Source organism: Mustelus asterias, unplaced genomic scaffold (assembly GCF_964213995.1).
Source record: "Mustelus asterias unplaced genomic scaffold, sMusAst1.hap1.1 HAP1_SCAFFOLD_241, whole genome shotgun sequence".
Lineage (NCBI taxonomy): Eukaryota > Metazoa > Chordata > Chondrichthyes > Carcharhiniformes > Triakidae > Mustelus > Mustelus asterias.
The window spans coordinates 653,989-672,723 of record NW_027590213.1 but is presented as its reverse complement, the minus strand read 5'-3'; the positions used below and the strand labels follow the sequence as shown (position 1 = coordinate 672,723).

Below are 18,735 nucleotides of genomic sequence, written 5' to 3'. Positions count from 1 at the left end.
AGCAGGTTCACACTGAAGAGAAACCATTCACCTGCCAACAGTGTGGTAAGGGATTCAGTCAATCCTCCCACCTGCGGAGACACCAGCGTGTTCATAGTGGAGAGACACCATTCACCTGCCCCGAGTGCGGGAAGGGATTTACTCGATCATCAGGGCTGTTGACGCACCAGCGTGTTCATAGTGGGGAGAGGCCATTCACCTGCTCCAAATGTGAGAAGGGATTTGCTCAACTGTCCAACCTGCTGAAACACCAGCGAATTCACACTGAGGAGAGACCTTTTAAATGCCCAGACTGTGGCAAGTGCTATAAAAGTTCCCTGGACCTGATGCGCCATCAACTTGTTCACACTGATGAGAGGCCGTTCAGGTGCTCTCACTGCGGGAATGGGTTCAGACGATCAGGAGAACTGATTGTGCACCAGCGAGTTCACACCGGGGAGAGACCGTTCTCCTGCTCCCAGTGTGGAAAACGATTCACTCAGTCATCTGCACTGCTAACACACCAGCGAGTTCACACTGGAGAGAGGCCGTTCCCCTGCTCCGAATGTGGGAAGACGTTCACTGATATGTCCACTCTGCTGAAACACCAAAGTGTTCACACTGACAAGAGATCATTTGAATGTCCAGACTGTGGGAAGTGCTATAAAAGTTCTCGGGAACTGCTGTACCATCAACATGTTCACACCATTGAGAGACCTTTTAAATGCTCACACTGCGAGAAATGCTACAAATATTCCGGGGAACTGATCCGCCATCAACGTGTTCACACTGATGAGAGACCGTTCAGGTGCTCTCACTGCGGGACACGGTTCAGGGGACCAGAACAACTCGCTGCACACCAGCGAATTCACACCGGGGAGAGGCCATTCATCTGCTCCAAGTGTGGGAAGAGATTCACTCAGTCATCTACACTGCTGAGACACCAGCGAGTTCACACCTGCCAAGCGTGTGGGAAGGGATTCACTGTCTCATCCACATGGTGCAAACACCAGCGAGTTCACAACGAATAAGTGAATAGATTTTGCTGTTAATCACATACAGGACTGAACCATATTCATTAGGGTCTATTTCTGCTTACTTTAATAAACTCCAATCCAGTTGTATGGACTAATATTCTCGATAAAAGTCACAAAAATCAGCTTTGTATTGCACATAATGTTACGCCTTTATAATTTCACTAGCACAAGTTAGTTCCTTTTGAAGAGCTCTCTCTCTCCTTTGTCTCCTCCATCCCCACCTCTAACAACAAACGTGAGGAGCTTATGGAGCTTCTTTGTCACTAAGATTGAGACAATCTGATCAACTGCCTCTGCTGCTTCCCTCCCTTCCACTCGCTCACCGGCCAAACTGTCTGTAAATTTCCTTCTTGACCAAGCCCTGAACTCACATCCTTTTCCAGTTTCTCTTCTATCTCCTTCCCCCTCACAGATCATCCTGTCCATGAGATCCACCTGCTTTCTTGATCCCAGCCTCACAAAACTGCTGACCATTCAACTTCTCCATGTTAGCTGATATCATTCAAAAATATTTCTCTTAAATTCACCATCAGTAATCATAATTTAAAAACAATTGACCCCACCATCTTTGCAAACTGCTGCCTCAACTCCGACCTCCCTTTCCTCTCCAAAATCCTGGTAATTGGAGTTCTCCAAGGAGCTCTCCTTCGCTGCTCTTATTTCTCATCTGCATGCTGTCACTGGGCAACATTATCCAAGGTGAGTTTATGACCACATATCCACAGCATCACTAAAAGCAGATATTTCAATCTCCATAATGTCACCTGTCTCCACCCCAGCTGATCTGCTGCTGAAACCCTCTTCCATGCTCATGTTACCTTTAGACTTGACAATTCTAGTACATTCCTGATGAGCCTCTCACCTTCACCCCACCCCCACACGGAAATGTGAGGTCATCCAAAACTCTGCCCATGTGCTTTCTCACACCAAGCCCGGTTCACCCATCCCCCCTGTGCTCACTGACCGGTAATGGCACCTGGTCACGTGATGACTCCATTTTAAAATTCACATCCTTGTTTACAAATCCCTCCATGGTCTCATCCCTCCCGATCTGTGTAATCTCCAGTTCCACACCCTCTGAGATATCAGCGCTCCTCTCATTCTGGACTCTTTAGCATCGCTGATTTTGAATACCATTGGTGGCTGGGCATCGGCATGAAACTCTGAAATAACCACCCTAAACTCACCTCTTTCAAATGAATATGCTTATTAAAATGTATCTCCAATCAAGCTTTTGGCCATCTACCCTAATAGCTCTGACGCAGGGTCATCCTGACTCAAAACATTGGCTCTATTCTCTCTCCACAGATCTATTGAGATTTCCAGCATTTTCTGTTCTTGTTTCAGATTTCAACATTTTGCTTGTACCCTAATATCAGCCTGTGGAACACAGTGCAATTTTGTTTCTTTATGAAACACCACTGAAGTATCTTGGAATGTTTTATGACATTAAACGTCTTCTATAAATACAAGTTATTACTGTTTCACAACAGTCAGTTTGAGCAAAATAAGATTCCACAAACAACAATCAGGCCAACTTATTAATCCAGTTTTTTTGGTGATGTTAGTTAAAACATGAATGTTGGTCCCACTGCACCAGGAGAACTGGACAGTACGTGGAGTGAAAGTTATTCCGTTTATTTAAAATCTTTCACACTCTCAGAACATCCTAAAGTGATTCAGAATCAATGGTGAATTAAAGAAGGAAGAATGAGGAGTGGCAGAATAAACTAAATGGGACCATTTTAAACAGAGTGCAGGAACACAGTGATCTGGGAGTGGATGTCCACAAATCCTAGAATCTATCAGGACAGGTTGATCAAATAGTTTATAATATCCTTTATGGGGTCAAAGATAACACCTCTCTGGGAAGGAATGATTCAGGTGCAAAAACATTGATTGGTGTAGTATACGGACCACCAACCAGGGTTTCAGACTTGCTCGTTGAATCTGTTTATTCCATCTCATCTTATATTCAGCTCATTTGAAAATTACTAACATACTGTGGTATTCAGGCATCTGGGCATAGTGAGTTTTCTGTTCAGATTAGCTCAGATTTCCATATTATAAAATGGATCTAGAAGGACTGGAAATGATGCATGGTGGCACAGTGGTTAGCACTGCTGCCTCACAGGGACCCAGGTTTGATTCCTGACTTGGGTCAGTGTCTGTGTGGAGTTTGCACATTCTCTCCGTGTCTGCGTCAGTTTCCTCAGGGTGCTCCGATTTCCTCCCACAGTGCAAAGAGGTGCGCGTTAAGTGGATTGGCCGTGCTAAATTGCCCCTTAGTGTCAGAGGGACTAGCTGGAGTAAATGCATGGGGTTATCGGGATAGGGCCTGGGTGGGATTGTGGTCGGTACAGACTCGATGGGCTGAATGGCCTCCTTCTGCACTGTAGGGATTCTATGATTCTATGAAAAAATACTAGAATAATGCTAGAACTGACAGTTTACACCCAGCAAGAATGTTGTACTAAATCTCTGACCCTTTAAGATAATGAAAAGGTTTGGCAGAATAAACAAGTGGAAGATGTTTCCACTTGCTGACAGATTAAAATAAATATCAGTCACTAATAAATCTAATGTGTAGTTCTGGAGCAGGAGTTTCAAACAAGGATCAAAACAGAGTTTGCTGAAAATACGGAACATAGCTGTGGATGGAGAAAGAAGGTTAATGTTTCAGATCTGAGCACTGGTGCAGTGCAGTTCTGATGAACGTCCCTGGGCCTGAAATACAGACTCAGGTTCTGCCTTCACAGATGCCACCAGATCTGCTGAGTATTTCCATAATTTTCCATTTTTAATTTTTCTTTCAAGCCTCTGTCCAAAGATGTGAAAGTTAGGTGGATTGACGATGCTAAATTTCTCCTTAGTGTCCCAACATGTGTAGGTTAAGGGAATTAGTGGGGTAAATGTGAGGGGTTGTGGAGTGGGTCATGGGACTGGGCAAGATGCTCTATCAGAGAGTTGGTGCAGACTCGATGGGCTGAATGATCTTCTGCACTGTAGGGATTCTACGATCTGCAGGATTTTGTTTTTCTTCAACTGGAGAGCACTGAGAATAGGAAACTAATTTCAGAAGGTTTTGATATCCCTGTCTCCGCTTGAAGCTCACGGGTAAAATCCCACCATGAAAATAAATATTTCCCTGCCGAATGTGGAAATTTATTCACTCAGTCATCCCATTTACTGACACAACAGCACAAAGGGACACCAGAGGGAGACCACTCAGACACTTCACATGTGCAAAGAGATTGTCTTAGTTTTCCCACTGGTTAACCCTTTGGCTTTAAAAGTTCAAAGCACATTCTAATCAGCAAGGGGCAGTTTAACTGTTCTGATGGGGAGAAAGAAAGATCTTTTCCATCCAACCTGTTGAGACGCCACTGAGTTTACATCAAACTGTACACGTCATTCTAATGTTAATTACACCCATGAGGAAGGCTTATGCTTTTAGTTGCTCCATCAATTAATTAAAAAGAAGTTGGCCCTTTGGCCCAATGACTCCAATCATAATCGAATCCCAAATCATAATTTTATATTCTGTGACATCTTATTTCAATGGCGAGGTCCTTACCCAGCATTCACCACGGGTGAGAAAGTGCCCTATCCAAATTGCAAGAGCTCCCAGCGCAAGCGCAACGCCCGGCTGTGACTGGAGCATGCAGACTGTGACCAGCTGCAAGGAGCTGGAAGCAAACAGTTGAGTGCAGCTGAACAATGGAGCCAGTGGCTGTGTGGGGAGGAATAGAGCCAGTGGAGCGGGCAGATAGGCTTCATAAATAGCGTAGGGAGAGCTGAGATCCCGAACAACAAGTCAGCAGCCCCGTCTTGGCACGAATAGAATATGAGCTCTGAGGCGCCTCCTGGTCAAAGGCCCTGGTTAGCGGCCGCCATCTTTATAGGGGGCAATTTACAGCAGGGAGCATGTGCGGCCGCCATGTTTATCGGGGGCGTTGAACAGCAGGGTGCATGCTCAGTAACTCAGGTCAGGGGTCAGCAGGAGACATGGGTTGCCAACCCTCCAGGGTTGGACTGGAGTCTCCAGGAACTGAAGATCAATCTCCAGCACAGTCTGTGCAAACCCTGGGAAAGATAATAGAAAGATATATATTTTTTGTAATTATCTTTTTTTGTCACACATAAAAACCTTGAAAGTGGGGTAAAGACTGTCCGGATAATAGTCAATCATATATCCAATTGGGAATGAGTCTTTTTGCTTTCCACTTGGCCGAAGGGGGCAGTGTGTCAGAAGGATGGATGTATTGGCCAACTAATGGCTGGAGGATGAGATAAAATGTGATAAATTCTCCAGGAAAATAATTAATCACAGTTAGTAATCCTCGAGAAGAATGTGTGAATTTCTACCCTGGACTGATTGTCATCGTTTCTGTAAATTTACAGGTTACTGGAAGTGGAGAATCGACAGACAGGAAACTCAAACCAAACATCGCATTGTAATCTGATAGATCCACTCGATGCATCAGAACCTGAATATCAGCAGCATCTGATTGTGGAAGGTAACAGGTTTTTTTGTTCTGTCTGTGAGAGAAGATTTCAGGTCTCAGTGTGACTGGAAAAGCCCCGAGATTCGTAAACTCTGGTTAGTGCTCAGTTCTGGGCAACAAACCTTAGGAAGGACACAAGGCCTTGGAGGGAACGTAGCAAAGATTTACCTGAGCAATATCTGAACCACCAGGTTAAATTACAAAACCAGACTACATAAAATATTCAAGGACAACAGAAAAGGTCATTTGGCCCACTGAGTCCCAGCTGTCTGGAGCAATCCAATCAATCCTATTGCCTTGCTCTATCCCTGTATATTCACAGCTTTATTTCCCTCAAGTGTCTATCCAATGTCCTTTTGAAATTATTCATCATGCCTATTTCTACTCTGCTCATAGGCAGTAGATTTTGGTTCATTACTATTTACTGTGTAAAAATGTTCTCCCCCATATCCCCCTCTATCTCTTATCTAAAAATGTAAAACTCTGTCCTAATTCTCGTATGATCAGCTAACAGGAACAGATTTTCTTTGTCTGTGATCTAAACCTGTCAGAACCTGAATCAAATCTTCCCTCAGCCTCCTTTGATGGGATCATTCCAGTAAATCTCCTCTGCACCTTCTCAAGAACCTTCACATCTTCCTAAAGTCTGCTGACCAGAACGGGACACAATACTCGAGTTGTGACCTAACCAGAGCTTGAGAATGATTCAGCAAAACCTCCCTATTTTTGTATCACTATTTCTGTTTATGAAGCTCAAGATCTAATTTGCTTTGCTAACTACTCTCTCATAATCTTTGATAAATATACAAATTTCCTCTCCTTTGCCTCCCACCTTTGTCTCTCTCCAGCCATAGTGACCAAAGCCTTGCATGGGTCCAGACCGGGTGGCAGGTTTCCTTTCCTGAAGGACATTAGTGAACCAGTTGGGTTTTTACAATAATCCAGCAGCTTTCCTGATCACTTTATCCTCGTGCTGACCCTTACAGTACCAGATTCATTCAGCTCAATTTCACATACTGTCATGTTTTAAATCAATCTCACAGGATATTAGAAGGGAAGACTTTGCAGCCAAAAACCTCGAAACAAACATCACATCAGAATCTGACTGAGTCACCCAATTTAACTTAACCTGAATATCATCGGCCTTTGAACATGGAAGGAGAAAGCACCGTTCACAGTGGGGAGAAACCATACACATGTTGTGTGTGTGGACGAGGCTTCAACCAATCATCTGCCCTGTCAAGACACAAGTGCAGTCGATCCAGGGAGAAACTGTGGAAATGTGGGGACTGCGGGAAAGGATTCATTGCCCCATCCGTGCTGGAAACTCATCAACGCAGTCACACTGGGGAGAGGCCATTCACCTGCTCCACATGTGGGAAGGGATTCACTCAGTCATCCAGTCTGTCCACACACCAGCGAGTTCACACTGGGGAGAGAATGTTCACCTGCTCCAAGTGCGGGAAGAGATTCAGTAATTCATCCAACCTGTTGAAGCACCAGCGAATTCACTCTGGGGAGAGACCGTTCACCTGCTCAGAGTGTGGGAAAGGATTCATTATTTCAGCCCACCTGCTGAGTCACCAGCAAGTTCACACTGAGGAGAAACCTTTCAAATGTCCAGAATGTGGGAAATGTTTTAAAAGTTATTGGGACCTGATGTCCCATCAACGTGTTCACACTGTTGAGAGACCATTTAGATGCTGTCACTGTGGGACTGGGTTCAAACGATCATCTCAACTCACTGTACACCAGCGAATTCACACCGGGGAGAGGCCATTCACCTGCTCTGAGTGTGGGAAGGGATTCACGACCTCATCCAATCTACTGAATCACAAGCGAGTTCACAAGTAACTATAGTGAACTTTGCTGTTAATCACATTCAGGACTGAATCATTAGGCTCTTTTTGCTGATGTTAAACTCCAGCCCACTTACAGGGGCTAATATTCTGCCTAAAAGTCAAATAAATAAGATTTGTAAACACACTGTGCGGAGTCTTTTAATATCTCTAACACAAGTTACTTCCTTTTGAAGGGCTCTCCCTCTCCCCTGTCTCCTCCATCCTCACCTCCAAAAACAAGTGTGAGGAGCTCATGGAGCTTCTCTGTCACTAAGATTGGGACAATCTGATCAGCTGCCTCTGCTGCTTCGCTCCCTTCCACTAGCTCATTGGGCCAGACTGTCTCTAAATTTCATCCTTTCCTGAGTCCTGAACACAATTTTCTCCAGTTTCTCATCCATCTCCCCTCATGCCCTCTCAGGACTCATTTTATCCATGAAACCTCCTCCTTCATTGAGTCTATAATCACTAAACTGCTGATCACCCAACTTTCCCACGTTCCATGACTTGATCAGTTCTCTCTCTTTAGGTACTATCCCTCTCTCCTTCAAATAATAGACCTGTAATCCCGCCATTCTTACAAACTACTGCCCCATCTTCAGCCACTCTATACTCTCTGAACGTGCTGTCACCTCCCATATCCCTGCCCACATTTGCTGGAATTCCATATTTGAATCCTCCAATCAAGTATCTGCCCTGCCACAGTATTGAAACAGCTCTTATCAAAGTTACCAATGACATCCTATACAACAAAGATAAACTCTCCCTTCTCATCCTCGACCTGTCTGCAGCCTTTGACAAGGTTTCCACATCATCATGCTCCATCCCCTCTCCAGCTGTCGTCCAGCTGGGTGGGGCTGCTCTCTCCTGCTTCCATTCTTCGTCTGATCAGAGTCAGAGAATCACTTGTAATGTCTTCCCTCCCCACTGTCACCCTGACCTCTGGTGTCTCTAGAGATTCCAGCCTTGACGTTGTCTCATTCACCAACATTCTCTCCATAGTGACAACATCTGAAAACAGTGTCAGTGTCACAGTTACACTGACAGTTCCCAGCTCGAGCTCGCCACCACTTAATTGGTGTTCAAAAAAGGATAGATAAAAGAGATGAAATTTGAACAAAATAACAAGAGAGGTTTTTAAATTATGTAAATTGACACAGTTCCATGCCAAGTTTCCTCTGCCCACTCCCCGCCTCTCTCGGTTCCACAGAGAAGTTAACCCTTTCAGCAGACAGTTGATTTTTATCTACACCCTTTATGGTTCTGCCATTTATCGTATAGCTCCCCCTTACATTAGCTCTACCAAAATGCATCACTTCGCATTTATCTGGATTGAACTCCATCTGCCATTTCTTTGCCCAAATTTCCAGCCTATCTATATCCTTCTGTAGCCTCTGACAATGTTCCTCACTATCTGCAAGTCCAGCCATTTTTGTGTCGTCCGCAAACTTACTGATCACCCCAGCTACACCTCCTTCCAGATCGTTTATATAAATCACAAACAGCAGAGGTCCCAATACAGAGCCCTGCGGAACACCACTAGTCACAGGCAGCCAGCCGGAAAAAGACCCTTCCACTACCACCCTCTGTCTTCTGTGACCAAGCCAGTTCTCCACCCATCTAGCCACCTCCCCCTTTATCCCATGAGATCCAAACTTTTGCACCAACCTACCATGAGGGACTTTGTCAAACGCTTTACTAAAGTCCATATAGACGACATCCACGGCCCTTCCCTCATCAACCATTCTAGTCACTTCTTCAAAAAACTCCACCAGGTTAGTGAGGCATGACCTCCCTCTCACAAAACCATGCTGACTATCGTTAATGAGTTTATTCCTTTCTAAATGCACATACATCCTATCTCTAAGAATCCTCTCCAACAACTTCCCTACCACGGATGTCAAGCTCACCGGCCTATAATTTCCTGGGTTATCCTTCCTACCCTTCTTAAATAACGGGACCACATTAGCTATCCTCCAATCCTCTGGGACCTCACCTGTGTCCAGTGACGAGACAAAGATTTGCGTCAGAGGCCCAGCGATTTCATCTCTCGTCTGGCTAAATCCCTTCCCACAAAGAGAGCAGGTGAATGGCCTCTCCCCAGTGTTTCTGCATCGATGAGTTTCCAGCTTTGATGGGCAATTGAATCCCTTCTCACAGTCCCACATTTCCACCGTTTCTCCATGGTGCAGGTGTCCTTGTGACTCTGCTAGTTTCACGATCTGTTGAAGCGTTGTCCACACACAGAACACAATTAATTTCTCTCCCTCATGTGAATGGTGCAATGTTTTTTCAGACTGTGTTAAAGCTCTTTCCACAGTCCGTGCACTGGGACACGCTCACTCAGGTGTGTGTGTGTGTTTCAGTGCTTTTCCAAGCACACTGATATTTAAGATCTCCTGAAAAAGACAGAACAGACAAAAATTTCTCCTTCTAAATTGAAAGACTGATGATATTCAGGTTCCGATAAATCGAGTGAATTTGTGAGATCTTAGTGTGACATTTGGTTTGACATTTCTGCCTGCAAATCTTCACCTTCTGATATCCTGTAAAAGGAGTATACAAAATTCATCACTGTCAGTACAAGATAGAAATTCAGAACAGACAATTCTAGTTTCTACAGAACATTCTTTCTTCTCTCATTCCCCAAAAGCTGTAAATCTCCATCCCACACACTCTCCCTCCATTCTCACTCTGCTGTATCTAATATTCACTCTCCCAATTCTCCTGAAGGTGCTGATTGAGGCTGATTGACAGATCCATGCTCACTGCTTCCAGAACTAAGAGACTTTTACCAAGAGTTAGGATGGACTTGTGTGGCTGAAAGGACCCCTTTGCTGTAATGACTCTATAACTGGAAGTATAGAACATAGGTACAGAACAATATTGCAAGAATATAAATAAGAATAAATTACTTCATTGCAGAACCATAAATAATTTATCTAATCTGTGACAAAAAAAATCACGAGATATATCTCTGTCCTATATTAATTTACTGTCCCCCTAAATGTCAGCCATCTCCTGGGGAAAGCAGCCCTTTAATTCTGAACATTAGGAAAGAGAACATCCTCTTAACCAGACAAATCAATGTGTCAAGCTGAGGGAGCAAAGAATGTCAATGTCTTTAAGAGAGGGAGAGAGAGAGAGAGCTGGGCCAACCTTTCCAGAGTCTGCACCCTCTCTGGATTCACTTCATAGAATCATACAATCCTATAGTGTAGAAGGAGGCCATTCGGCCCATCGAGTCTGCACCAACCACAATCCCACCCAGGCCCCATCCCCGTACCCCTGTGCATTTACCCTAACTTGTCCCCCTGGCACTAAGGGTCAATTTAACATGGCCAATCCACCTGACCCACACATCTTTTGGACTGTGGGAGGAAACCGGAGCACCCGGAGGAAACCCACACAGACATGGGGAGAAAATGCAAACTCCACACAGACGTGACCCAAACCAGGAATCGAACCCGAGTCCCTGACGTTGTGAGGCAGGAGTGCTAACCACTGTGCCACCATGCCACCCTAAAGTCGACTACACTTGGTATTCCCAGGAGGTCTCCTATTCAAGTACTAACCAGGCCTGAGTCTGCTTAGCTCCCGAGATCAGGCGTTTTCAGGCTAGTATGGTCGTAGGCATTGGCTGATTCTTTTCACTTCCTCGAGTCTGTCTGAAGCTCAATCTTCATTTAGAGAGAGAGAGCAGCAGCTTTGCTGGGCAGGAATGAGCAGCTGAACAGATGCGGATTAAAATGCGGATTAATCCGGGATAGTCAGCACGGATTCGTGAAGGGCAAGTCGTGCCTCACCAATTTGATTGAATTTTTTGAGGCGGTAACTAAGTGTGTTGATGAAGGTAGGGCAGTTGATGTCATATACATGGATTTTAGTAAGGCGTTTGATAAGGCCCCCCATGGTCGGCTTATGATGAAAGTGAGGAGGTGTGGGATAGAGGGAAAGTTGGCCAATTGGATAGGTAACTGGCTATCCGATCGAAGACAGAGGGTGGTGGTGGATGGAAAATTTTCGAACTGGAGGCAGGTTGCTAGCGGAGTGCCACAGGGATCGCTGCTTGGTCCTCTGCTCTTTGTGATTTTTATTAATGACTGAGAGGAGGGGGCTGAAGGGTGGATCAGTAAATTTGCCGATGACACCAAGATTGGTGGAGTAGTGAATGAGGTGGAGGGCTGTTATAGGCTGCAAAGAGACTTAGATAGGATGCAAAGCTGGGCTGAAAAATGGCAAATGGAGTTTAACCCTGATAAATGTGAGGTGATTCATTTTGGTAGGACTAATTTAAATGTGGATTACTGGGTCAAAGGTAGGGTTCTGAAGACTGTGGAGGAACAGAGAGATCTTGGGGTCCATATCCACAGATCTCTAAAGGTTGCCACTCAAGTGGATAGAGCTGTGAAGAAGGCCTATAGTGTGTTAGCTTTTATTAACAAGGGATTGGAGTTTAAGAGCCGTGGGGTTATGCTGCAACTGTACGGGACCTTGGTGAGACCACATTTGGAATATTGTGTGCAGTTCTGGTCACCTCACTATAAGAAGGATGTGGAAGCGCTGGAAAGAGTGCAGAGGAGATTTACCAGGATGCTGCCTGGTTTGGAGGGTAGGTCTTATGAGGAAAGGTTGAGGGAGCTAGGGCTGTTCTCTCTGGAGTGGAGGAGGCTGAGGGGAGACTTAATAGAGGTTTATAAAATGATGAAGGGGATAGATAGAGTGAACGTTCAAAGACTATTTCCTCGGGTGGATGGAGCTATTACAAGGGGGCATAACTATAGGGTTCATGGTGGGAGATATAGGAAGGATATCAGAGGTAGGTTCTTTACGCAGAGAGTGGTTGGGGTGTGGAATGGACTGCCTGCAGTGATAGTGGAGTCAGACACTTTAGGAACATTTAAGCGGTTATTGGATAGGAACATGGAGCACACCAGGATGATAGGGAGTGGGATAGCTTGATCTTGGTTTCAGATAAAGCTCGGCACAACATCGTGGGCCGAAGGGCCTGTTCTGTGCTGTACTGTTCTATGTTCTAACAAGCTCATTGTCCAACCTCCGCATTCAGGCAATGGGGAGCTCTGATTGGCTGGAGGACTAGAGAACTTCCGGTCCTCCAGGGTTTCCATTGGTTAATCCCCGCTGACAGACAATGAGGGGCAGAGCCCCACATGGGGTGGGCGGGACTTTGTCCTCCAACCGCGCTGAGCTGTTGTCCAATGGAAAAGGCTGGAAGAGCCGGACAGACAATGGTCAGTGCGCCGGCTTTGTCCCGGGCCCCGCCCCACACCCGCACATGCGCATTCCCCCAGAACCCGCACATGCGCACCTTTGATTCACGGTCCCTTACCAGCTCTGGCCAATGGGAAGAGTTGGAGGACCGGAAGGATTGTGGTCCTCCAGCCAATCAGAGCGCGGTCTTTGTGTGAATGCGGATTAAGCTTCAGACAGACTCAAACTTCCTGAGTTTGTTTGTTTGGTTTGACCTAAAAAGAGGCCAACACCTGTGAGTAAAACACTTTCTTTTCTCCCCCTTTCCATTTCTTTTCTCATTCTGGGGGAAATTGGGGACTTGCAGCAACTGAAGGGAAAGGAAGTGAATCCAGGGAGGCTGCAGACTCAGGAAAGGTTGGCCCAGGTCTCTTTCTCTCTCTTAAAGACATTGATATAGAAACATAGAAGATAGGAGCAGGAGGAGGCCATTTGGCCCTTCGAGCCTGCTCTGCCATTCATTACAATCATGGCTAATCATCCAACTCAATAGCCTAAACCTGCTTTTTCCCCATAACCTTTGATCCCATTCGCTCCAAGTGCTGTACCAGCCTCCTCTTGAATACATTCAATGTTTTGGCATCGACTACGTCCTGTGGTAATAAATTCCACAGGGTGACTACTCTTTGGGTGAAGAAATGTCTCCTCACCTCTGTCCTAAATGGTCTACCCTGAATCCTCAGACTGTGACCCCCGGTTCTGGACTCCATCGGGACCATCCTCCCTGCATCTATCCTGTCTCGACCTGTTAGAATTTTATAAAGTCTCTATGAGACTCCCCCCACCTCATTCATCTGAACTCCAACGAAAACCATCCTAACCTCGTCAATCTCTCCTCATACATCAGTCCCACGATTCCCTGAATCAGCCTGGTGAACATCCTTTGCTCCCTCAGCTTGACACATTTATTTGTCTGTCTAAAAGGATGGTCTTTTTCCTAATGTTCACAATTAAAGGGCAGCTTTCCCCAGGAGAAGGCTGACATTTAAGGGGACAGTACGTTAATATAGGACAGAGATATGTCTGGTGTTGTTAGATGGTACCCAGATTAGATATATTATTTATGTTTCTGTAATAAAATACTTCTATTATTATTTCTTGCATTGTAATATAATGCTACAGCGATGTTATACATTTCCAGTCATAAAGTCATTACAGCACAGAAGGAATCCATTTGGTAACTCGAGTCCAGGCTGACTCTCTGTAAAACATTCCAGTCCCATTCTCACTCGATATCCTCACTCTACTGAAAGTTTATTTCCTTCAAATGCCCAACCACTTTCATTTGTAAATAGAATCCACAGAAATGGAGATTTACAACTTTTTGGGGATGAAATAGGAAAGAATGTTCCAGAGAAACTAGAATTGTCTGCTCTGAATTTCTATCCTATACTGACTGTGATGACTTTTGCAAACTCATTTCACAGGGGCGGCACGGTAGCACAGTGGTTAGCACTGCTGCTTCACAGCTCCAGGGACCTGGGTTCGATTCCTGGCTTTGGTCACTGTCTGTGTGGAGTTTGCACATTCTCCTCGTGTCTGCATGAGTTTCCTCCGGGTGCTCCGGTTTCCTCCCACAGTCCAAAGATGTGCGGGTTAGGTTGATTGGCTCTGCTAAAATTGCCCCTTAGTGTCCTGGGATGCGTGGACTAGCGGGTAAAATATATAGGGATATGGGGGTGGGATTGTGGTCGGTGCAGACTCGATGGGCCGAATGGCCTCTTTCTATACTGTAGGGTTTCTATGATTCTATGATTTCTATGATTGAACGAGGAATCACAGGCAAAAATCTCAACTGTCATGTCCAGACAGAGTCATATTCCTTGGGATCTGAATATCTTGTAATATGGAACTGTAGCTATGTTATATATTTCCAGACATCTCTTCCCTCAGAGAGTTGTTAGTCTTTTGGATTTCTTTTCCACAGGGACCAGTGGAGGCTGAGGATCATTGAATATATTCCAGTTAGACAGATTTTTGACTGACAAGGGTGTTGAGGGTTATGGGGAACAGACAAGAAGATGGAGCAAAAGCTAAGATGTGGGGGGATTTCTTCACTCAAGGATGTGGTAAAGCTTTGGAATTCTCAACCCCTGAGGACAGTGGAGCCTCAGACATCAACTATTTTCAAGAGAGAGATTGATTGGTTTCTAGATATTGAAGATATCAAGGGATATGGGTTTAGTGTGGGGAGAATGATGCTGAGGTAGATGAACAAATTATCTCATTGAATAGTTTAAAAGGCTCGATGGGCCAAATGGCCGACTGCAGCTCCGATTTGTTATGGTCTCTGTGTCCAGGACAGGAAGAAGTTTAACAACACCAGGTTAAAGTCCAACAGGTTTATTTGGTAGCAAAAGCCACACAAGCTTTCGAGGCTCTCAGCCCCTTCTTCAGGTGAGTGGGAATTCTGTTCACAAACAGAACTTATAAAGACACAGACTCAATTTACATGAATAATGGTTGGAATGCGAATACTTACAACTAATCCAGTCTTTAAGAAACAAAACAATGGGAGTGGAGAGAGCATCAAGACAGGCTAAAAAGATGTGTATTGTCTCCAGACAAGACAGCCAGTGAAACTCTGCAGGTCCACGCAACTGTGGGAGTTACAAATAGTGTGACATGAACCCAATATCCCGGTTGAGGCCGTCCTTGTGTGTGCGGAACTTGGCTATCAGTTTCTGCTCAGCGACTCTGCGCTGTCGTGTGTCGCGAAGGCCGCCTTGGAGAACGCTTACCCGAATATCAGAGGCCGAATGCCCGTGACCGCTGAAGTGTTCCCCAACAGGAAGAGAACAGTCTTGCCTGGTGATTGTCGAGCGGTGTTCATTCATCCGTTGTCGCAGCGTCTGCATAGTTTCCCCAATGTACCATGCCTCGGGACATCCTTTCTTGCAGCGTATCAGGTAGACAACGTTGGCCGAGTTGCAAGAGTATGTACCGTGTACCTGGTGGATGGTGTTCTCACGTGAGATGATGGCATCTGTGTCGATGATCCGGCACGTCTTGCAGAGGTTGCTGTGGCAGGGTTGTGTGGTGTCTTGGTTACTGTTCTCCTGAAGGCTGGGTAGTTTGCTGCGGACAATGGTCTGTTTGAGGTTGTGCGGTTGTTTGAAGGCAAGAAGTGGGGGTGTGGGGATGGCCTTGGCGAGATGTTCGTCTTCATCAATGACATGTTGAAGGCTCCGGAGGAGATGCCGTAGCTTCTCCGCTCCGGGGAAGTACTGGACAACGAAGGGTACTCTGTCCACTGTGTCCCGTGTTTGTCTTCTGAGGAGGTCGGTGCGGTTTTTCGCTGTGGCGCGTTGGAACTGTTGATCAATGAGTCTAGCGCCATATCCTGTTCTTATGAGGGCATCTTTCAGCGTCTGGAGGTGTCTGTTGCGATCCTCCTCATCCGAGGACAGGAAGCAGTGAGCATGGATCTGCCAATCAGCCTCAATCAGCACCTTCAGGAGAATTGGGAGGGTGAATATTAGATACAGCAGAGTGAGAATGGAGGGAGAGTGTGTGGGATGGAGATTCACAGCTTTTTGGGACTGAAATAGGAAAGAATGTTCCATAGAAACTAGAATTGTCTGTTCTGAATTTCTATCCTGTACTGACACTGATGACTTATGTGAACTTGTTTTACAGGATATTGAAAGAGGAATCACAGGCCGAATCTCAAACGTCACATCCAGATCTGACAGAGTCATATTCCTTGGGAGCTGAATATCATCGGCCTTTGAATCTAAAAGGAGAAATTGTTGTCCAGTCTGTTGATTTGAAAAGATTTCACGTGTCCGTGTGACTGGAAAAGCACCAACACACTGCCACACTCGAGTGAGAGTCTTCCAGCGCACGGACTAAAGAGCTTTAACCAGTTACACAGCCTGAATAAATATCACACCATTCACAGCGGGGAGAGACTGTACCCGTGTTCTGTGTGTGGACGAGGCTTCAACTGATTGTCCACCCAAGAGAGAGGCAAGGACACCTGCACCATGGAGAAACCATGGAATTGTGCGGACTGTGGGAAGAGATACAGATACCCATCAGAGCTGGAAGCTCATCGACGCAGCCACACTGGGGAGAGACCATTCATGTGCTCTCAATGTGGGGAGGGATTCAGTCATTTATCAAGCCTGCGGACACACCAGCGAGTTCACACTGGGGAGAGGCCATTCATCTGCCCTCAGTGTGGGGAGGGATTCACTTGTTCATCCAATCTGCGGAGGCACCAGCGAGTTCACACGGGGGAGAGGCCATTCACCTGCTCTCAGTGTGGGAAGGGATTCACTTGGTCATCCGACCTGCGGGCACATGAGCGCATTCATACAGGGGAGAGGCCATTCACCTGCCCTCAGTGTGGGAAGGGATTCACTCTGTCATCTGACCTGCAGAGACACCAGCGAGTTCACACTGGGGAGAGGCCATTCATCTGCTCTCAATGTGGGGAGGGATTCACTCAGTCATCCAGCCTGCACACACACCAGCGAGTTCACACTGGAGAGAGACCATTCACCTGCTCTGTGTGTGGGAAGGGATTCAGTCATTCATCCAACCTGCGGACACACCAGCGTATTCACACTGGGGAGAGGCCATTCATCTGCTCTCAGTGTGGGGAGGGATTCACTCGATTGTCCAGCCTGCAGACACACCAGCGAGTTCACACTGGGGAGAGACCATTCACCTGCTCTCTCTGTGGGAAGGGATTCAGTCATTCATCCAACCTGTGGACACACCAGCGAGTTCACACTGGGAGAGGCCATTCATTTGCTCTCAGTGTGGGAAGGGATTCTGTGATTCTACCAGCCTGCGGACACACCAGCGAGTTCACACTGGGGAGATGCCGTTCACTTGCTCTCAGTGTGGGAAGGGATTCACTCGGTCCTCCAACCTGTTGAGACACCAGCGAGTTCACAAGTGATTCCAGAGGTTGAATTCTGCTGTTATTGTTTCTGCTCTCAATTACATCCAGGACTGCATTTTGTTCATTCTCACAGTTGGTCAATGGGGAGGGTCAGAGGGTTTCTTTCTGCTGGACTGGCCGGTCTCACCACTTTGCCTCCAGTGGGCTGATGCTCTTTGAGTCTTGTTGCGAATACCTGGTTTCAAATTTCGCAAGGATCACAGAGTGACAGGGTGTTAGGAAGTTAAGAGATCGTCACTATTTCTGTTTGAAACTCCCCCAGAAGCCCATCCAATTTCCTTTGTCATTGTTTATTGTCTCCACTTCCTCCACCCTCGTAGGCAGCAAGTTCCAGGTCATTCCTCACATCCCTCCCCGCATCTCTGATCCAAAACCTTCAATCTGTGTCCCCCCCTCGTCCTTGTCCCTTCAGCTAATGGGAACAGCTTTTCTTTGTCCACCTTATCTAAACCTGTCAGAATCTTGTCCACCTCTATCAAATCTCCCCTCAACCTCCTTTGCTCCAAGAGGACCAACCCCAGCCTGACATCGACAATAAAGAACAAACTAACAGAATATGTTAATACCGGAAATCAAATGGGAATGTTTAATTTCTGTTTTAAAGATATTGTGAATATATTGTCCTGGACAATAAAGGAATTGGAATAACTCACCTTGGGAGTGGTTGAATGGAATATATCAATCTGGAATCCACCTACAGTCCAGTGAAAGTCTGGAATGTGTAGCTGGAAATCCCTCCCTAACAGCACTGTGGGTGTACTTACACCTCAGGCATTGTAACAGTTCAGGAAGGCAGTGTTGGGGTTGACCATGTCCGAGGCAGCTACATACAGCCACATATTCTGTTATAATTGAAGGACTGCAGATTGAATGTGAGGCATTATGGGACTGGACTATCTTGACCACATTCCTGTGACTGCTCAGTTTCTGCAATCATGGACCATTAAAGCTGCTTAGCAGGGCCCCAACAGAGGACCTGGTGAGAATATTTACTCAGAATGAGTTAGAATTAAACTGGGGCGGCACGTGGCACAGTGGTTAGCACTGCTGCTTCACAGCACCAGGGACCCAAGTTCAATTCCCAGCTTGGGCCACTATCTGTGTGGAGTTTGCGCATCCTCCCCGTGTCTGTGTAGGTTTCCTCCGGGTGCTCCGGTTTCCTCCCACAGTCCAAAGATGTG

At 46.1% G+C, this 18,735-nt stretch overlaps 2 protein-coding genes across 2 annotated transcripts; both read left to right on the top strand.

Moving 5' to 3' along the window:
• Positions 1–5: 5 nt before the first annotated feature.
• Positions 6–1,010, top strand: LOC144485863 (uncharacterized; the record flags this gene model as incomplete). The annotated part of the gene is made up of 3 exons (XM_078203939.1): positions 6–301; positions 359–808; positions 920–1,010. Coding segments are annotated over 3 exons (837 nt in total), but the record flags the coding sequence as incomplete, so codon positions are not given.
• Positions 1,011–4,671: 3,661 nt separating this feature from the next.
• Positions 4,672–18,199, top strand: LOC144485864 (uncharacterized). Its single transcript, XM_078203940.1, has 4 exons — positions 4,672–4,718; positions 5,421–5,536; positions 6,568–7,374; positions 16,703–18,199. The coding sequence occupies exons 3-4, from the start codon at positions 6,677–6,679 to the stop codon at positions 17,526–17,528; spliced, it is 1,524 nt and encodes a 507-aa protein (XP_078060066.1). The 5' UTR covers positions 4,672–4,718; positions 5,421–5,536; positions 6,568–6,676; the 3' UTR covers positions 17,529–18,199.
• The last annotated feature ends 536 nt before the right edge of the window (positions 18,200–18,735 follow it).

Coding starts and splice junctions, on each gene's coding strand:
- LOC144485864 (XM_078203940.1), top strand. CDS start 6,677: ATGGAAGGAGAAAGCACCGTTCACAGTGGGGAGAAACCATACACATGT. Junction 7,375..16,702: donor AATCACAAGCGAGTTCACAA/GTAACTATAGTG, acceptor TCATCGACGCAG/CCACACTGGGGAGAGACCAT.